The 14,261-nt window shown below is 38.3% G+C and overlaps 1 protein-coding gene across 1 annotated transcript in view; it reads left to right on the forward strand.

The window, feature by feature from the left end:
• Positions 1–14,261, forward strand: part of met (MET proto-oncogene, receptor tyrosine kinase) — a 108,975-nt gene that overhangs the window by 18,791 nt on the left and 75,923 nt on the right. Inside the window, exon 3 of the mRNA XM_056452426.1 lies at positions 13,041–13,232. Within this exon, the coding sequence (XP_056308401.1) occupies positions 13,041–13,232 (192 nt within the window). The remainder of the gene's footprint in view (positions 1–13,040; positions 13,233–14,261) is intronic.

A 14,261-nucleotide genomic window follows, 5' to 3' on the forward strand; every position in this document is an offset into this window, starting at 1 on the left:
CATTTCTTCTTTCTGTTTACTGAACTAGTCTACAGTGACGAAAACAGGAGACACAGATGGCCAACCAAAAAGTAACTCAGGGTTATACAAAGAGTAGCCAACACTAAATACATACATTCTTTATATGTGAGTCTCATCTCACACTCGACACGCTACAATTACTATGGTAAAAATACAGCACTACATCATACAAAGGAGAGAGATCGACTTAGAAAGTCACTTACCAGTTTTATAATGATTTGATCACCGTTAAAATTGCGCTGGGTTTTTCTTACTCTAAGAGCTTATTATGCGGTCTCTGTCGCCATCTTGTGGATGGCGCTGTTTCGCAGAAATTATAGATATTTAAAATTGGCACTATGCTTATAAATAAACTGCATAATTGCAATCTAAACAACTACATTCTCACCCAAAATGCCTCAAAAGTTCATTATGTTGTCCAACAGCAGCAATAATTGTCAATCTGTAGTAAGTTTATTGATCTGCTGACACTCTATGTGGGCGGAGTAAAACAGAAGGGTGAGGAGGCTGTAGGAATTCTGAAATTGCTAAATATTGCATTGCTTTCAGCCATTCAGATTCGACAACCAGACAGAACTGTTGTATAAACTGTGATATATACAAAATAATACAGATATTTCTACTAAATTAGTTATATTAGGAAAGATTTAATGAATGATTGGGACAAACTAAACCGTAAACCCTAATCCAAACTAAAATGACAAGACTTGTGGGGGAAACTGGAGCACCTGGAGAAGACCCACATGAACATGGGGAGATCATGCAAACTCCACACAGAAACGGCATCTGACCTAGCCGAGGCTTAAACCAGCAACCTTCTTGCTGTGAGGCGAACGTGCTACCCACTGCGCTACCGTGCAGCCCCATTTTTTTTAGTAAAAATGTTAAATAACAAACTGATAATTTCATCACATTTTTCAATGTTACACCATCAAACATCATCCAAAATTATATCTAGACTAGCTGTTTTCAGAGTAGAACATGGCACTGTGTTCAGCTCTTGACAAGTAAATGAACCTAGCTTCACGTATGTAAAGGAGCGCAGTTATATCTCATTACGCCATATCTTAAACCACAATTTATCAAAGTAAAATTGACAACTCTACAATAGGCTCTTCAAGTGTTTGTGAAGAAATCCACAGGTATTAACACACCAGCAGACAGGCACCAATACTGCCAGCCTCTAATCCCACATTATTGTCAGCTTCTCTAATTCTCCCCAGACTACTGACCCTCGCGACCCAGTAATCCAAGAAAGGCACATAAACAGCAGAATCAGGTTGCTTCGCGACGTGCCTTATAAATGCACAGGTGGAGCACAACCCTAACAACACACATGCATATAAACGGATAGAACATTAGCGAGGTCAAAGATCATATTATTTTTGTCAAGAAGCAGCTGAACGATGGCAGCGTGGGACAGCAACGTTCCAGAAATTTGCATGTATGCTGTATTGCAAGTGCACCAGAGCCCGAGGGTTAACAAAAAAGTGTGCGAAGGTGACATTTGGTCATACAGATCTCCTTTCACTTATATCAAGCCTTTCGGAGGTGACGCCAAAGGCCACGAAGTTATGAAGCACCAAAGGTGGGGCTCAGTAACCCAATCACCTCAGCATTGTGCCGCACACAATGAGAGCTGCTTAATGTGTCAAAGAAGACCTATGCACTGTCTCTGCCATTAATGTGGCTTTTTTTTTGTTGCATTCTTCAAAAATATACACAATAGACACAGGAATGAAGTAATATGTCGGGTTCGATACAAGTTAACCTTAAATGACAGCACTTTTATGGTGAGAAAATTGTTCATCCTATTCTTTTAAAAAGGGGCTATTGTGTAAATTGTAAAATTGTAAAGCTACAAAATGCAATTAATATGCATATTAAAATGATTTTAGTCGGTAACACATTTTTAGTGGTATAATTTTCCGCATTCTGTGAAATAATTCTCAAAAGTACTCACCTATGAAGTAATATTCTTGGTTCAATTCAAGTTAATCTTATATGACAGCACTTGTGTCATGGGAAATTATTTGATTGGTTGCTCCTTTTACTTAAAAGCAAATGCAAAAAAAAAAAACTTTGCTATTGTGCAGTATAAATGTTTAAAAATGTACTGTTTTAGTAAATAAATTGTGGCAATTAATATTCAATTCTACAACATTGTCTCAATGACATACTCCTTAAAATGTTGATTTCAACTAATTTTATTATTTAAGTAATAATTTTATTTTTATATAATTTTATATAGATATTATTTTATTTTCTCCCTGCGTTCGTGTGGGTTTCCTCCGGGTGCTCCGGTTTCCCCCACAGTCCAAAGAAATGTGGTATAGGTGAATTGGGTAGGCTAAATTGTCCGTAGTGTATGAGTGTGAGTGTGTGTGTATGGTTATTTCCCAGAGATGGGTTGCGGCTGGAAGGGCATCCGTTGCGTAAAACATATGCTGGATAAGTTGGCGGTTCATTCCGCTGTGGTGACTCCGGATTAATAAAGGGATTAAGCCGCAAAGAAAATGAATGAATGAATGAATTATTTTATTTAAGTCTTAAAAGTGCCTTAAAATTAAATGTTAGGGGAAAGTTGAACTTTTTTATTTTCAGTGTTCATAAAGTGTTGCATGAAGTTTAAATAACTAAAATAGTTCAGCATATTTGTACATTTAGTTCAGCCTCAATTTTTTTCATTACAAGTGGCTGAAGCGGAGCTTCAAAAATGGCGTTTTCAACTTAAAACAAAAAAAAAAATGTTTCATTTTATAATATTCTGTTAGTCTGTTGCAGTATTTTGTTGACTAATGCTAACTTTTGTTAAAAAGATTTATAATACATATTTTTGAAGAAGTTTTATTATTTGAAAGTGATTTTGTTTAGAAAATAAATGATGTAAAGTATGCAATTTACATGTTCAATCTGTTGTGCAAGTACTTGACAACCAATACAACAACGAACTAGGGTTGGGCGATGTCGACCAATTTGGCATCGTACGATGTCTAATGTGAAACAACGCGATAGACGATGGCATCGTCGTCGGAGGCTGAGGTGAATTCATTATTTATGAATAATTAATTAATTCATAACGGAGAATTTTTTGTAGTTTTTGTTTTATCCATAACCAAATCATAAATAAATAAAGTTAAGTTACACACAAATGACCACCTGTCAAGCACTTTTTCCGTGGGACTCTGGCATGAATAGACAGAGTTATCTGTGTTGTTATAATGGCGTCAACAAACTTGGTTGGTAAAAAGGTGCACAACCAACAGGAACCAACCAACAGCATCTGAGGTTTTCAAAAATTACTAAGTACAAGCGTGAAAGCGAAAGATTGAAGCAGTGTACTGACGCCGTGACACGTTACCTGATAGATTCAAAAGGCCGAAGAGTTGTTAGATAGAGACAAGATTAATTAAATATCACGTTAAGCAACTATAGTGAGAAGCAATCCAGCAGTACATCCTTGATAAACTGTCCAATGTGCACTGCTCTCTGGGCTGACTGCTGGAACAAGTGTTGCCAGATTGCAAATGTCAAAGTATCGTATCAGAACCTCAAAACTATTGCATTTGGAGGAAAATTATCGTACACGAATCAAACGGAGAGTATACAGCTATTATCTACCCAAATCGCGTTCTGACACAACGTGCAAATAACCACAATACGTAAAAACATGTATATGTAATAATCTAGGTGTACCTTAGAGGGTTCAAACTCCACCTCCAAGTCGCTGTCATCGGATATCTGCGTGTTGCCAGGTGTTGAGGGATTCATTTTGCGTTTCAAATTAGACCGCAACATAGTGCTGCTTGGCTTGAAAGCAGCGCACCCTCCTGAATTTCTTAATACACTTTGAGGTGTGCATGAGCCCATTTAGAGTATCAGTATTGAGCCGATTTTGTGGCGTTGTTTTGATGAGATTGACTTTGGAAAAACATGTTTAAATGACGCAATTGAATGGGGAAAAATGACAATAACAAGGGCAAATTCCCCTGTCCTTCTCACCTGCCTTTTCAGCACTACTTTTTAAAACTTCATTGCTTATGAGCGACCTGATGATTCAACCTGAGAGAGAGACATTCTCCACGTTGATTGGCTGAGAAAATGTGATGTAAGATGAGATTCTCATCACAGACAGTAGACAAAAGATGCAGCTAAATCAGTAAGTATAGAAGGCCCATAAGATTACAATGAAATTAATTTTAAATGCCATAAAATTATGAAATTATCGTATATTACAGAATTTTTTTCATTATTGATCGTACAGATGCAGCAGCGTATGACAGAGTGTGTGTGTGTGTGGTACCGTGATGCGTGTTTTCAGTGGTATAGAATAGTGTGGAAGGAGGGCTTTTTCAGAAATGCTAGATGAAATGCCATTGTGGACGTGGATCCTTTTTATTCTAAAATGCCATTTTAAAAAGAGGTATTGGTGTAAATGGGGTCTAAGTGTGTATTTTTCGCAAGTGGGTTGCTGCTGCGACGGGGGCGGGGCGGAGGGGGCGATGCCGGCTCAGCATCATGGTGGCTATCGGCCATTGGCAATGGACGATGGTATCGTCTATCAGCCCAACCCTACAATGAACAGGGTTGCCAGGTCAAGGAAAGTCACTCCCCCTCCATTTTTTCCTTGTTTAATCAGTCAATAGTTGGATTCTCACATAGGGAAATGTTTACATAAATGATCTGTAACACACATACTTGTAGATACAGTATACATGTAAAAGAAACTGACTGACTTTCTGCAGTCCAAACACAACAACATAAGTGTCTTGGGCGCAACATAAGGTAACAATGTCACCTGCCTTCAGATGTTTGCACTCACTCACTTGCAGTGGTTTTTGGGTCGCAGATTTGCATTCTGAGATCCAACATAAGCTCATTCTGAAAACGTAGCCCTATATACTTTTCTGGAGATCTCAAATTATGTAACCAGAAGTACGTATGGCAACATTTCATATTTAAAGCGAACACTGCAGGGCAGTATGAAGCTGACCGCTTACCTCCATGTGGACGGCTTTACTGCTTTTTTCAGTTTGACCAATTAGCTCACCATGTACTTCAGCGGACTTGAGATGCAGAGAGGAGTTGACTACAACGACAGGGTTTGAGTCCAGTGAAGAACGGCTCCAGAAAGCAGGTAAGACAAAAACAGAAGCCAATAAATAAAATAATCTAGTAAATAACAGGGTGAGAACGTGGTAAAATCTGAAAACATAGTAAAAAACAGGTGAGGGCTTTTTTTTCTGGATTGCTTTTGACAATACTGTCGGTTGAGTCGAGGGAAGTGGGTGGCGGCTGGTCAATCGGTGCGTTTGAAAACACTATTGGTTGGGTTTATGGAAGGAAGAGGGTAGGTCAGTCCATTGGATAGTCAGTCAGTCAGTCGACAGCAGCCTCTGGAGGACTTATGTGAGAACAGCAGGCGCAAATGGCACTTGCGAGAGAAATTTTAGATCTGAAAAAGCGTACACAGTGGCCTCTGGTGGGTTCGCAAGAACAAAAACTGCAAAAAACGTATCTCCTGGGACATATTTGGCGCTCTCCAGAAATCTATATAGAGGTATGTTTTCAGAATGAGCCTGGGTTGCTGAGATAATTGACTATTAAGAAATGATTTGCTTTTTAATTTGCATTTGAGAGAAAGAAACATTTTGGCAGCCAAGGCACATTATAGCCAAAAAACACAACCCGTAACTTCATATTTTTTTCCTAAGATCATTTGTGAGGGAAAAATGTAGCCCCTTAAGACACTAAAATAGTGAGTGTTGGTGAGATTAAATAAATAATGAAAAAGAAAGTAGTCCCCTTTTTACAGACTCTTTTTCTTTAAACTCGAGCATGTTGAGCTTTTAACTATTAACTACTCCTTGTCAACTAGTAGATTTTAAATAAAGATTAAAAGAGTTGTCAGAAGTTTAGTGATGATGACATTCTGTGTTTACTTTTACAGATTGTACATCCACCTTCATTAAAACTTGTGAGAATCATAAACTTTCATTTTCTCATTATTCTCCTTTGTTTTTTCCCTTGTTTTCTTCATTTTTTGTGGAAGGAATTAGGGGAATGCAAACTTTGGGATTGGCCTACAACAACACGTCATCCCCGCAGCACTCTGTAAACATTACGGTACACCACAAATGCTGTTGATTGAGTTTAACTTGTATTGAACCCTGAACAGCCCTTTAACAAGTGAAGCAGAAAATACAGAGAGCAAACGTTCAACAGCTCTGCGAGACTCCCGGCTGCTGGAGGAGCCTCAGGATCAGAGCAAACCAAGCTTGTCAAAACACTGCACAGGTTTTTCAATTTCTAGCCTTGATCCTCAAAATACCCTGAGCTAAACAGCGGAATGTCTTCTTCTCCAAACACACCGCGAAACGTGAAGTTTATTTGCTATGAAAATAAAACAAGGGTGTGCTCAGCTGGTGATGGGTCAGGCCCACTGAATCAATCCCATATCGCTGCGCTTTTTTGCGCATGCTTACGCAATTCCTTTTTTGATATACGTGGTAGCTCAGCCATTATGATAGATCACGGTGGGCTTGTATAACTCCAAAAGCAAACACGCTCTGCTGAAGGCACATCAAAGACGTCTTGGCCACTTCATGCAACATGTGTCTCACTCATCCTTGTTCTGTCGCTCCCTTAATGGAAGCCCAAAGACGTTCTTCTTTTCCTGGAGGGGACTGGATAAGCTGGCCTGTAATCCCCCTTCATATTCACTGAGTTTTCCACCTGTATACCGATTCTGTACCTCTGAGCCAAGCCGCTCAGGCCTGTAATGAGAGCCCGTTCGGCCTGATTTATCGTCTACCTGTATTGTTCTCCGCATCTTCAAAGCAGCCCTTTGAGACATGTCCTCAAAATGAAGCGGCAACCACAGATAACACACTGACTCATGCGACTTACTCACATTGAGGGGTTGAAAGAGTGAGACATTTTCTGGCACGGGATGGAGTTTCGTTTTTGGGCCTTTTGTGATTTTTTTTTTATCATGGGTGTGTTTTTTACGGTTTTCGTCACCATGCTGGGAAACCGTAGAGGGGTTTGAGTAAATGCAGTGTTAATCATTAATCGCTTGTTCTCTGTACTCCAACAGGGTTTTTTAGTCATGGCCTGTGGTGCCAGGGTCTGGTTTCATTAATTATTAATGTCTTCTTTACTTTCATACTAGGGTACGTGACCCTTTGAGTTTGACCACAGTGAGGCCCTCAGGTGCCAGTTGCTTTTTTGGTTATTGAGCTAAACACTAACTTGGATAAACTATAATAATTAGAGGGATAGGTAACTCAACAGTACAATTTGGGGATTATTTGCTCACCTTTGTTGCATTGCTGAACACTAAAGTAGATATTTAGGACAGGGGTTCTCAAATTTTTATTTACTTTTAGGGCCCACCTCCTTCTCTGGTCAGTTGCGCAAGGCTTCCCTATGACATTTCCTCTTATACTGAATATTTATATTTCTTATTAACCAAGACATTTATTTTGTCTTCACCTATTATTCTAGTATTATTCTACTGTATGACAGTACTCAAAACTCAAACAAACTTTAAATATTTAAAGGGAAATTTAAAACATAATAAACAAATTCTTGGAGAATATTATGACAGAATGGTAAATATACTCACCATGATATACTGCTACAACATACTTATTAGGGGTGTCAAAATTAGTTTCTTTGATGCATCGCGATGCAGACGTGAACAATTTGGTATTGGTTCAGTAATAATTATAACTGGTTATTATGTACTGACGTCATTTATCACATATGCGTTATATGGCAGTAGCTTAGTAATTGAACGCTCCAACTACCTAAAAAGTAGATAACTGCACAATTCACTGCTTGTGAGTTTGCTGCACAGTCTTTCACTGACAAGGAAGTACATCAAAACCCAGCTAGGAAAAAATGAAAGCTGTCAACACTCTCTTTCTCACTCTCTGTGGCCCCGTTGACCTGCTGGCGTGTTCGTGAGGGAACGTTTTATTTCCTCTCTTGGCTGTTATAAAAATAATGTTACTTGTGGATCCATTTTCTTTCCACTTGTGGATCCACTGTTTGCTGAACAGCATCAGAACTGCGCTGAATGTTTGAGACAATCGCAGCCCTTTCTGTTTTTTTTTTCTTTTTTTTTTTTTTAGTATAATTGTATCATTTATTTGTGCAGTTTTTATTATTTATTATTTTTTATTTTATTAGAATATACAAAAGGTACACAATTTGAGATAATGCAAATACAAAGAAAATGAAACAATAACAAAAATACAAAAAACAACAACAATACAATCAAGTACCGGCAGGTGCGTGTGTGTGTGTGTGTGTGTGTGTGTGTGTGTGTGTGTGTGTGTGTGTGTGTGTGTGTGTGTGTGTGTGTGTGTGTGTGTGTGTGTGTGCGCGTGTGTGCATGTAAAGGTAACATGGTAAACAGGTCAGAGTACATACAAAAGGAACAATAGTCACTAAATGAAGCAAGTAACTTATATAAGGAGTGACAACAATGCTAGTGATATAATGATAGTAATAATGACAGTAAACAAGCAAGAAAGGACAACAGTAATAATCATTAACAACAACCACTACAATAATAAAAATAATAATAATAAAAATAAATCCCAAATACTACACCAACTACTACTACTACTACAGAGAGTTTCTAATGCTACAACTAATACTACTGCTACTACAGCCACAACCACTACTACTCCTACAATGTGTACTACTACTGAACCTATTACAACGACTACTACCACTGATACTACTACTACATCTACTACTGATACTACTACAGGAATGACTGCTACTACAACATCTACATCAACAACGTCTACTGCTTCTGATACTACTACACAGACAACGACAACGACTACTACTACTACTACTACACATCCACTACTTCTGATACCACTATACCAACAACATCTACTACTTCAACTACTACTTCAAAGACCCAAACTATAACTTCAACCACTACTACTATGACTACTACTACAACTACAGCAACCTGAATAATGACAATGGTAGAAATACTTGTAATAATGAAAATGAGGAGATAACAGGACATGTCAGGACAGTACTAATAATAATGATAACAAAAGTAGGAGTAATAATATTGATGATAATAGTGAGAAGGTGAGCAGCCCTTTCTGTTGAGCGAGTGATCAATCATGGGCGTTTAAGAACTCACTCAACAAAACTCAAAAAGCAAGCGGGATAATATTTACATTAGTTTATTTGCTATAAATGCTTATGTTGTTCCGTGCATGTACTTTAGTTTTGTTTGATACATATAAAGAGTGTTTTCTTCGAGCAGGTAAAATTAAAAGAGTTCATACTTGAATTCTTGTATTAAAGGACAAAATTGTATTGCAAATAATATATAAATATATTCATAAATTGTACATTTTAATACAAGAATTATTGTGTTGCTAAGTAAAATATCAAATTGTGTATGGAAAACATCGTCAATGCACCATGATGCACCGAGATATCGAATTGAACCAAATTGATGGCATGATAATCGTAACCGAACCGAACCATGAGACCAGTGTAGGTTCACACCCCTAATAATTATAGCATATACCACAAAACTTTCTACCTAATAACAAAATAAATACACACACAAAACAAAAGTGGTGAGAAATCAGCAGTTAAGAAAGTATTTCTTTATAGATAGTACTCAAATACAGTCAAATAAAATTCTATAATGTTTGTTTATATAGAACTTTAGTCAGTAGATTGCTTTAAATCAAGCAGCTTTAAACATTACAAACACAAAAAATGTGTCATGAACAAACAGAGTCAGTTTTGTTCTTACTAGAGTTATACTTCAATTTCTACTGTAAATCAACTCTTCTGTGTTTGTTGTTAATGGCCGACCAGCTGCTGAAGTTACAATAAAACATGACTTGGTGGCGCTTAAGCACAAGACAGTCTAACTGATCACAGAGGAATTGCAGATCAGACAGGAGTTACGTTTTATTAGACTTAATTTTTTTTCATGGCTTATAACTTTTTTTATGCAAGCGTTTTACCAGGTGTTTGTGTGCTGTAATGGAGGAGGTTAAACAGAAAAGAAAAAGGCTTATTTGAGAAATACAGAAGGAAAAGGCATGACAGTGTAATAAGCGAGTTTCGGGAGTGTAAAATTGTGTGGCGCCACCTTTGACCAGGGTATTTCTGCTGTTCCTTATTGCCATCTAATGTCATTAATTCATTTTCTTTTCGGCTTTGTCCCCTTGCCATCTAATGTCAGGGATTAATTTTCATTCACTCAGCTCATCGCTATAATGAAAAATGCTTGGGCATGAATGTTGAAAAAGCTGTCTTAAAATGTTATCTTAAAGGGGACGTATCAGAAAAAAACAAGATTTTATGTTTTTATTTTGAAGTAATACATTGATGTTGTGTGCAGAAATCATCACATTCACTTCTTCCCTCTGTGACTATTTAGTTTCATCAGCTTGGCCTGTCCTGATGAATGACACAAGCAACTATGCTGGTACAGTTAGCCAATCATAACAGGAGATCATTGTACAATAGAGCGCAACAGTTTCTGGAAGTAAAAACATTCATTTTCTGCACAGGGGAATTGCTGCTTAAAAATCAATTGATAAACAGATGAACCAATGCTGTTAATCAATTAGATATGGTTTAGTCAAACCCATATGTGTGCATAAATTGTTTATTTTTTTAAAAACAATTGTCTTTAATTGCTGAATTTATTCTGAAAAACCATATTATCTATGATGCTTCACCAAAAAAAAAAAAATGAGAGAGCTGAGTTATCAAAGCATTAAAAAGAGATTCTTAGCTCCTCCCACTTCATATGAGTCACTGCACATGACATCATCCAGCTCTCAAAAATATTTACATACAGTATTTGTATGTATGTGCATATTTTGTATTAAACATGATATACACTCACTGGCCACTTTATTAGGTACACCTTTCCAACTGCTTGTTATCACAAATTTCTAATCAGCCAATCACATGGCAGCAACTCAATGCATTTAGGCATGTACACATGGTCAAGACGATCTGCTGCAGCTCAAACCAAGCATCAGAATGGGAAAGAAAGGTGATTTAAGTCACTTTGAACGTGGCATGGTTGTTGGTGCCAAATGGGCTGGTCTGAGTATTTCATAAACTGCTGATCTACTGGGATTTTCACGCACAACCATCTCTAGGGTTTACAGAGAATGGTGTGAAAAAGAGAAAATATCCAGTGAGCGGCAGTTCTGTGAACACAAATGCCTTGTTGATGCCAGAGATCAGAGGAGAATGGTCAGACTGGTTCCAGCTGATAGAAAGACAATAGTAACTCAAATACCCACTCGTTACATCCGAGGTATGCAGAAGAACATCTCTGAATGCACAACACATCCAAGTTTGAGGCGGATGGGCTTTCAGAAGCAGAAGACCACACCAGGTGCCACTTCTGTCAGCTAAGAACAGGAAACTGAGGCTACAATTCGCACAGGCTCACCAAAATTGGACAAAAGAAGATTGGTAAAACGTTGCCTGGTCTGATCAGTCTCGATTTGTGCTGCGACATTCAGATGGTAGGGTCAGAATTTGGTGTCAACAACATGAAAACATGGATCCATCCTGCCTTGTATCAACGGTTCAGGCTGGTGGTGGTGGTGTAATGATGTGGGGGATATTTTTTTTTTCACGCTTTGGTCCCATAAGTACCAATAGAGCATTGTGTCACTTCCACAGCCTACTTGAGTCTTTTTGCTGACCATGTCCATCGCTTTATGACCACAGTGTACCCATCTTCTGATGGATACTTTCAGCAGGATAACTCACCATGTCATAAAGCGTGAATCATCTCAGACTGGTTTCTTGAACATGACAATGAGTTTACTGGACTCAAATGGCCTCCACAGTCACCAGTTCTTAATCAAATAGAGCACCTTTGGGATGTGGTGGAACGGGAGATTCGCATCATGGATGTGCAGCTAACAAATCTGCAGCAACTGTGTGATGCTATCATGTCAATAAGAACCAAAATCTCAGGAATATTTCCAGTACCTTGTTGAATCTATGCCATGAAGGATTAAGGCAGTTCTGAAGGCAAAAGCGGGTCCAACCCGGTACTAGTAAGTTGTACCGAATAAAGTGGCCGGTGAGTGTATTGTTTATATGGTGGAAAAAAACAAAAACTTCAAAAAATTTCTCCCTCATTATTAATATTTAGTGCTTCTCTCAATAATGTCGTTGAGTACACAGTACTTTTGTCATTTTGTTTGTCATTCATATACTTTTTTGCTTCAGTTTGTAACGTGTTTTATCCTCCTCATAGCTGCTTGTTTTGGTTCATGGTTTACAACACTTTAATTAAAACTTTCAAAAAAACTTGTATGAGAAAATAAAAAGCTTCAGAGCTGACTTGTGCAACAACTTTAAACAGTGCAAATGCAATACAGCCAAGATACAGTAGCAAATATGGATTATAGGTCATTTTAAGAGGGTGTGGGGTCATGTTAAGCCTAATTAGGACTGTTTTTCTACAATACAAGTGGACTTCAGGGGGACGTGTTAGAAAAGGGTTATGAACACGGCCCCTTTAATATCTGAAGCTCTCTGAAACTTCCAAAACTCCACAGGTTGTAGTGATCCCAGCCAAACAAAGCTGGCCTCAATCAGCACTCTAACAGAGCAGCAGCGAGCCCAGCGTTCCTCACAGTTTCCCATGAATTCCTGCCATCTGTGAGCACAGCCGTCAGAATGCGGCACGGATGATCCAAGCACCAAGGGAGAAAACATGCAACTGCAACAGCCAGTAGATACCGAGCTTAGATAGGGCTTTACTGTTGTGTTGCCCAAGCTTCTTTTCCACAATCATCTAACCCATACATTGCAATTTGTATGGTGAACTTGAGGCTATTACTTTGGAAAAATGAGAATTCTGCAGAATATATCCACACATCATGTAGAGTATTTTAAGCTTAAATCCAGGTAAAAAAAAAGCTGTCGCGTTTAACTTCTCCATGTGTTTCTGCTTTCATTATCAGACGTTTGTAGGAGATTCCTTCAGCTGTGGGAAGCATGAAAGAGGCTATCGGCTAGAAGTTACAAGCACCAACCCGCGCCGGGACTATTTCCATGGGCGCTTCCGGAATGTTCTTCTCACCTCCATAGCTGTGGTGCCGATCCAAAACCACACTGTGGTCAGCCTTGGCACAGCTGAGGGCCGCGTCATCCAGGTGAGACATGTTAGCATTAGCTTTCTCTCCACACTGTATTTCTAAAACCATGTGGTTCCATTTAAGGGATACGTTTGCAGATTTCAACCAGTTTTTGGGGCTTTGGGAGGAATGTTGTCATAGTTACTATACTGTAACTACTGGGAGAAGTACTCAGTACAGTAACTGGGATTGTATATAAGAAAGTTATTTTTGGTAAAAGATAAGTCGATTGTACTACATACATGATCTACAATACTAATATGTACGCTCCAGGCAGTGTTAGATTTGCCACAACGTTTCCTAGTAACATTACAACAATAAAATTTTTTCTATATATTTTTAGCTAAATCTGTGCTTTTATTATTCTTACTACGTAAGTTTTACTCTTATTTTGAAAATGGGGAGACATGGAGACCAAAAAGAAGCAGATTTACAAACAAATGCAAAATGTGCGATATACACTACCTAACAAAAGTCTTGTCACCTATTTAAGTTTTAGGGACAACAAATAAAAACTTGACTTTTGATCATTTGGTATCAGAAGTGGCTTATGTAAAAGGCAAAAGTCTCTAGATTACGCTTATTTTACCAAATTAAAATGTCATTATGCCTTGATTTTTAACTATTTAATTAGGACAGTAAGGTCTTACTTTGCTTAGACAAAAGTTTTGCCACTTAATAGAAATAATAATTTATCAAGATTCTTTGGATTCATCTTCAATGCCTGCTCCTTCATCTTACCCCAGACATGCTCAATAATGTTCATGTCTGGTGACTGGGCTCGCCAGTCCTGGAGCACCTTCACCTTCTTTGGTTTTAGGAACTTTGATGTGGAGGCTGAAGTATGAGAAGGAGCGCTATCCTGCTGGGAATTTGCCCTCTCCTGTGGTTTTTAATGTAATGGGTAGCACAAATGTTTTGATACCTCAGGCTGTTGATGTTGCCATCCACTGATCTCTCACACACCCCCATACTGAATGTAATTTTTCCTTCCCCAAAGTTGACAGATTTCTGTAAGAATCTTGTGTCCATGCGGGTTCGATAGGT

Source organism: Danio aesculapii, chromosome 25, assembly GCF_903798145.1.
Source record: "Danio aesculapii chromosome 25, fDanAes4.1, whole genome shotgun sequence".
NCBI classification, from domain to species: domain Eukaryota; kingdom Metazoa; phylum Chordata; class Actinopteri; order Cypriniformes; family Danionidae; genus Danio; species Danio aesculapii.